The 7629-nt window shown below is 36.8% G+C and overlaps 1 protein-coding gene across 1 annotated transcript; it reads right to left on the bottom strand.

Annotated features, from left to right (window-relative positions):
* Positions 1-1687: 1687 nt before the first annotated feature.
* On the bottom strand, positions 1688-6695 carry LRIF1 (ligand dependent nuclear receptor interacting factor 1). Its single transcript, XM_070939897.1, has 4 exons — positions 6601-6695; positions 3643-5128; positions 3074-3316; positions 1688-2221 (listed from the first exon to the last, which is right to left on the bottom strand). The coding sequence occupies exons 1-4, from the start codon at positions 6654-6656 to the stop codon at positions 1763-1765; spliced, it is 2244 nt and encodes a 747-aa protein (XP_070795998.1). The 5' UTR covers positions 6657-6695; the 3' UTR covers positions 1688-1762.
* Positions 6696-7629: the final 934 nt, after the last annotated feature.

Raw genomic sequence — 7629 nt, 5'->3', positions numbered from 1 at the left:
ATTAAAAGCTATGGTGAACGGGAGGGGCAAAGAAAACACAAGACCATTTTCACAGAACCAGAAGCTCAAGGCTCCATTACACACAGTCTAGTTGGTCAAGTTAGGATCCAACACAACTGAAGATAGGACAACCCTATCCCTTAGCACTGTATCTCAAAGGTCCAGGTAGGTACCAACTACACACAGCTCCATTAACATACAGAAACCAACAAAAAAACTTGAGTTAGAGTTAGTAAATCAGCATGGTTTACATTCCGATCAAATGAGTAATACTGTTAAAGAATAAGCCAGTGAGATTTCCCTGTTCATGTATTATAGAAAAGGAGAAACACTGATTTTCTGAAAAGAATTCATGAATTACATTCACAGAAAAGCGCTTGGGGGTCTTATTATTTTGGGGCGCGTCGAGCATGATGGGGCTCCTCTTGCCATCTTACCTGATTTCCAGCTCTGCGTTTTTCAGGGAGGGCTTATTTTCGGGGGGAGACTTATTTTAGCGCATGCACTCCAAAGCCCGATTGGGTTTATTATCGGGGATGTCTTATTTTGCTATTATTTTAATAGCAAATTCATTCTACCAAATCCATTTTTATGAAGCTAAAACAAATCCCAAACAAGCTGATTACTTCTGAGCTGCTCTGGGGCCACAATACTGACATAATTATTTAAGAGATGGAGGGGTCACTAAAGATCAACAGCAATAGCACTTACATTTACATACCGCTTCACAGTCCTCTCTAAGCTGTTTAGAGAGTCACCATAGCATCAAAAATAAGTACCGTAGGAAAGCAGACAATGGCTGGAATATCTTGGAAAAGCGTATAAGTAGCAAACTGCAAATTACTGTACTTTGCAGTACAGTTCACTGTTCTAATTCTTTTCAATACATTATTTGTTTAAGTCTGGATCTAAATTTAAGCTCTTGAGAAACTAAATGAGCTATGGGTCTATGCTTCCATTTTTACCATCAAGTCAGAACTGAAGAAGCTTCTTGGAGGAGAAGCGAAACATCTTCAAAGAAGAAAAAAACCCAGAAAGTTCAGTTGCCTTTGAAAAAAGCACCTTTGAGATAAATGAACTGTAGCGCAGTGGTTAGAACTTAGAATGCAGTACTGCAGGCTACTTCTGTTGACTGCTGGCTGACTGCAATTTGGCAATTCAAATCTGACCAGGGTCAAGGTTGATTCAGTCTTCCATCTTTCCAAAGTCAGTAAAATGAGGACCCAGATTGTTGAGGCCAATATGCTGGCTCTATAAACTGCTTAGAGAGGACTGTGAAGCAGTATATAAATGTAAGTGCTACTGCTGTTATTGTTAGTGACTCAAAAATGTTATTTTGAGTTTTGGAACAAATTTACTCACTTAAATAACAATATTCAATATTAGTCACTGAATGTTCTAAATAAAATCTAAGCTAATACATTTCTGTCAGTATTAAGCTAGTTATATGCTTTAGAGACATTTGCAACTGAAGAATTCTATCTACACTTCATTTGTGAAACCACTGTCTCGAGACTGATCATGATCAGCATGAATATAAATTGTATTTACTGTAAAAAATATAATGAATTAAATAAATTTCTGAGCAAGTTATATTCTTGTCAATAAGATTCTAGATTTGCATACATCTTGTCTTGGAACTGGACTCCATTCATTCATAGTTGTACTTATTAATGCCAGGTAAACATTAGGAAAATTAGATTTATTATATGTTAAATGAACAGCAACAGGTAACATTTTAGCAATTTGCAAACTAGCTTTTTTAACATTGATGCATTTTTTTTCGAAGTGCTTCTAAGGCTGCTTCTCGTTCCCTCAGCAATAGTTTAAGCCTTGTTATTTTCTCATCTTTTATTGTTTCTTCCAAGTCTGGGGGGCTGAAAGGAAAAATATCCTTTTTGAAAGAACTTTCATCGAGAGCAGTTTCATTTTCATGGCAATTCAAAGTAGACTTCAAAACTCTGTCCACTTCAGAGTTGTTACAAACCCAAGGATCTGAGACGTTATGAGGACACTGAAGAAAACTAGAATGTTCTTGTTCCGATAAGTTCTGTGTGCAAGAATTATTCAAGTTTTCCATTACTGAATAAGAGCTGTTACACTCAGAGTCAGAGTTCTGCATTGTTGTGACATCATTTTTTCTCTTCTTTGGATTTTCTAAAACTGGTATTGCTTTTGTCTTCCTCTTTATATTCAACTTCCCTCCTTCTTCCCCAATTATCTGTAAATAAAGAATAAAAAGAGTAGTATACTATTGTGACAATATAAATTAAGCAACCCACTCTACAGCTATTCTGAATGCAACTCAATGTCTTGTGGACAATGTCCCAAGGATATCTCCCTTTTTCTTCCTATGGTTGAAAACCCAATTTTTCTTCTACTTTGAATGTGTTCTAATGTTAGAAAATCCAATTTTAGAAGGGGTCAAAAGGAAGTGTATTACAGACTGGGCTAGAAAACATACCAGGAAAAGCTTTGGTTCTATTGAATTCAAAGCCTTCTGAAACACCCTTCCTAAACCAACATGCAACTTCAACAAGTCCACTAGTTTAGATTTACTGCCACTACAGCTTGTGCTGGGAGGAAGTCCTTGAAAGGAACCTATTAGGGATGGAAGGGATAAGCACATGACCCCCTAAAATTGTTCTTCTTTTAAGGCATCACCATATTGGCCTATAAAACTGAGAACTTCCTGTTTAACAGTTTCACAGTACATTCAATATATCACTTTTCATAAAGGAAAAACAAGTAGTGGGATATTATTTTACGTTCAAAAGTTAAAGTACTCAAATTGCTTCACTTATTACTATATCTCTTCCTTTGTGAATGTTACAAAACACTAAAAATAGCATGTCAAAAGCTATAAAAATAATACGGCATATACTTTGATGTTAGTTTAATACTTCCATACTTTTCTTGAAAACCACATATTCTGTAATAAAATGAACCTATAAACATTTAATGATATCACAATAATCCAGCCAATCATTGTGACTGGCTTTATTATTCATAATAGTTATTATTAGGGATAAGTATCAAAGAATATTAATCATAAATGTAATATTCTACATACCGTTTCTTCTTTTTCAGATTCACTTTTTATAGGTGTAGACATCCAATTATCAATGTCATTCATTTGTACACTATTGGAAAATACAGATGCTTCTGAATTTTTAGATGGAACTGATGAAACTCTCCTAAGATAAACTCTCTCTTCTTTAAAGAGACCAAATTTTTTTCTCAACTGAAGATACTGTTTTTTCTGTTGTTCTTGGATATGCTTCATCCAAATTGGCATTCCTGAAGATATTTTAACCTAAAATAGTAAACATTACTCATTTCAATCATTTTATTCCTTAAAAGTACTTTACGAGACAATAAATGTGTAAATACTGAATATAAAAAGATATAAAATACAAGCATCTATTTATCAAGCATCTATTTATCACCTGATGATCTAAAATTGTGAGGTCTATAAAAAAATGGAAAAAACCCATGCCAACGTCCTTCAGCAAGTTATTCCTCAAGGAAGAGGTTGCTACAGAAAAAATATTTCATTTCCATTTCCACTCATCATATTGGCAGATATGAGCATGATCCCAATGATATATTCAATATAAATAGTTTGATATGAAGAATTACCTGTTCTTCTTCTTCTTTGATTGCATGATGTACCTCAGGTGGTGATGTAGGATCAGTAGCTGCTTTAGAAGAAAGATCTTTATGTATACTATCATATGTGTTTTCTTTTGTGACATATTTCTGAGCAACATTTATCCCAATGGAAGCACTCCTCCCTGAGGACACTGCTTCATGTTGGCTGATACTGCTTATTTGAAGATTGTTATGTGGTGAAGCAGAAGGTGTTGATTCTGTTTTAAAATTCTTATTTACTTCAGATTCTAGATATGGTATTGTATTATCACTGAATTTAGATTCTTTCACATTAGATGCAATCCTTTTATTTTTTGATAAAACAAGATTGATAACCTGATTAGTTATGGCATTATCTATAACTGAACTAATTAATTCTGATGTTTGTTTTCTGACAATTGTGCTTTCTTGCTTGCTAAGCTTGAATGTTGATAAAATATTACCCTCCTTCTTAGCCAGTAAATACAACTTTGCAACACCGTTGCACATTGTTAGAGTATCATCTTTTATAGAAGGCATTTTTGCATGACTTTCATGGAGGCTGCTAGAACAAACAGGCAAAATACTGGTAGAATTGTTTTTGGTATTTTTCATATCAGTTTTTAAGAGCTCAGATGCCACCTTGTTAGATGATTTTACAGGGACAAGGTAAGATGTTGATGACTGTGGATTTTCATGAACAACCCATTTGATAGGACCCATCTTATTTTCCATACTACCAGAGGTTGATACTTCTATAGCAGAGCTATTGACAAACTCCTGTGGTGTTGCCAGTATTAAAGAACTGGATACTTCTCCCACTGATTTTGTTTCCAAGGATTCAGAAGCAGGCATTTTCACTGTATTTACTGGTGATACAAAAATTGGTGCATTGTTATTTTCATCTGTCCCTGAAGTATTTGAGGCTGCAACTGTAGCCAGGATTTTGTCCTGAATTACTGGTGGCAAAACAGAAACTGGAAGAGTTTTAACTTTAGTATGAGCGGGTATTTGAAGGTGGTGGTCAGAAGGTAACATTGGCGGTTTTATGGAAAGTGGAGCATTTTCTATTTTCACAACTGTTGTGCTTGTGTCCAAATAAATTGGAGCAAAAGATTTCTGCAAGGATGATCTATCAGCTGAATAACTACTCTGAATGCCAGAAACTGTTAATGTAATTGGATTTTGTTTTACAACAAATGTTACATTAACTTGTTCTAGTTGATTTAAAGGCTTCGGTAAAATTAAACGCCTGGCTGCAATGGTCTTTAATTTAGAGATTTTAGCAGCAGCAGATGTAATAGTACTTGCAAATGAAGTCTTCGCATAATCATGAACAGATAGTGAAACATTTCCTTTAACAGCATGAGACACGACTGGAGACTGAACCAGAGGCTTCAAGTTATTTAAAGGTTTAGAAGCTGGAAGCAATTTCAAAACTTTTTTTCCATCCAGCCCAGTCATTACAACTAGTCGATATACACAATCTGTAATACTTAAAGAGAAAAATATATATCCATTACTCTTATAACAAGCTATTAAGTTTCAAATAAATATTTTGATTTTGTGAGTTTAATCAATATTATTCTACTTTAAGTGGTATTTCTTCTAAATTCCAAAATACCATCAACTGCCTTTTAATAACTACTTACAGAAAAAAAATCATTCCATCTACTGTGTTAGTTTTATAAAAATGTAACTTAATGCAACTTAAGCATTAAAATGTAATTTAAACACTAATACTGAAGAAAAAACGAAGGCACACTCCCACTGGTGATTATATCACTTCTCCATTCCTCCAGCCAATAAATAGCTCTTCTGTTAAATTGTTACCCTTTTTTGCTTTTTAAATAGGTCCTAAGATCTTATTATATTCTTTGAACAAATGAACTAAAATATTTTTTAGCTAGAAGGCAGAAGAGAAACACAACCTATCTGTTCTAGATAGAATAATAAAGGTGGGATAATTTGAATGAAGTGGAATCAATTGATCAATCAATCAATCAGGCCGATAGAAAGTCTAGAGCTATTTGCCTCCAACGTAATTGAAATGCTTTCAAATTTTAGAGTATTATTTTCACTGTCTTCCTTCATTCTTTGAGATCCACAAACTGGGATTAGGCACAAATTGTAAGTATATAATTAAACCAATTTTGGACCTGAACATTTTACTTCAGATCAGAAGTTCAGCCTTTTTCTGCAAGTACCTGCTCCAAATTACCCCAAGCTTTCTTCTTTTCAACAATTCATTTATAATTTATATATATTTCCCTAATGGCTGTTGTAAAAACATTTGACATTCCAAACTCTGCATATCTACTTAAGTAGGATCCTATCAGTGCGCTCAGATCTGCTTGAAACCACATTACTTTGGCCACACTTTGCCCACTGAAGGATTGAGGAAGATAAAAATGGCAGCCTTTCCCCCAACCACTTCACCGTTCAATGACTATCTAAGGGGACACCTTCCACAGGAAAAAGAAGAGACAGGGATGGCTTTCGCCATGTTTCTCAAGAATCAGCGAGGAGCCCCTACAATACAGGGCCCGCGAGGGAGCAGCGGGTACACCTGTAACAACTACGGGGCGCCCTGGGAGCGCGGGAAAGTAGAGCTGCTTTCCTCCAATTTAGAGAGGCGGAGCCCTCCGTCTTCGCAACCAACCGGGATAGTTGGTGTGGTCTGGTACTACGTCGCCCCCCGCCCCTTTTCCTGCGCAAGCAGAGAGCTGGGGAGGAAAATGTCCCTCAATGGTCACTACGATGGGGTGTCAACTGCAGGGTCCCCCTCCCCCTTCTCCTTCCCCTTCGTAGCTACTACCCCCAGCGCCACCTCGGACATCGCAACTGGGGAACTCCAGGATTACATCCCGGAAGAGTTACCCCGATCCGAGACGACAATCTCTCCTTTGCCAAGGGATAACTCTTAAATCCACTCTAATGGACGTGGGGAAAGCCTAATAAACCTACTCTCTTGTCCTCGCTGTACAGCCATAAACAGCCACTTCCTGTACACTTCCGTCCATCGCGTCCTACTTTCGTTTCTTAATAAAGGAGCGCCATTTTTTTTTACCTTTATAGCCATTTGGAAGGAAGGTGGTTTTTAGCTTCCGGGAGTTAGCAAGAAGGATATCCGGGTTGATATGAGTACTTCCTGTTTGAGAAAAAAAAGGGAGATTAGAACTCTTGCCTGGTTTTGATCATGATGCTACTTTTTCAGTTTGGCAGATTAATTTATTGTACCCTTAAAAAAGAATATTTATGTATACATTTCTATTAATAGTTTTTAATTCAACTGAAAGAATAAATCCTTAACTTTTGGACAAATTACATATTATGTTACAGTAGGAATTAAATATACATTCTAAAACTAAATACATCAATTTTAGCTTTAGCAGGCCAAGTGTCATCAGAATTTACATTCTACATCTACACCCCTCCCCAGGTTTAAAATCCAGCTAGGTGACTTTGAGCCAGTCATTCTCTCTTAGCCCAACCCACCTCACAGGGTTGTTGTGGGAAAAATAGATGTTGAGAGACTGGAAAGAGTGCAGAGAAAAGCAACAAAAATGATTAGGGGTCTGGAAGCTAAAATGTATGAAGAATGGTTACGTGAAGTGGGTAGAGGTCAAGGTCAAGGACCCCCTTGCACATATGTGCTAGTCGTTCCCGACTCTAGGGGGTGGTGCTCATCTCTGTTTCAAAGCTGAAGAGCCAGTGCTGTCCAAAGACGTCTCCATGGTCATGTGGCCAGCATGATTAAATGCTAAAGGCATACAGAATGCTGTTACCTTCCCTCCATGGTCCCTATTTTTCTACTTGCATTTTTTTACGTGCTTTCAAACTGCTAGGTTGGCAGAAGCTGGGACAAGTAACAGGAGCTCACCCCATTACACGGCACTAGGGATTCGAACCATTGAACTGCCAACCTTTCAATTGACAAGCTCAGCGTTTTAGTCACTGAGCCACCATGTGACTATGTCTACTGGGTATGTCTAG

This window comes from Pituophis catenifer, unplaced genomic scaffold (assembly GCF_029215685.1).
Source record: "Pituophis catenifer annectens isolate HBS135680 unplaced genomic scaffold, rPitCat1.0.hap2 SCAF_3, whole genome shotgun sequence".
NCBI lineage: Eukaryota > Metazoa > Chordata > Lepidosauria > Squamata > Colubridae > Pituophis > Pituophis catenifer.
The sequence above is the reverse complement of the archived record's forward strand: the minus strand, read 5'-3'. Positions and strand labels throughout refer to the sequence as shown.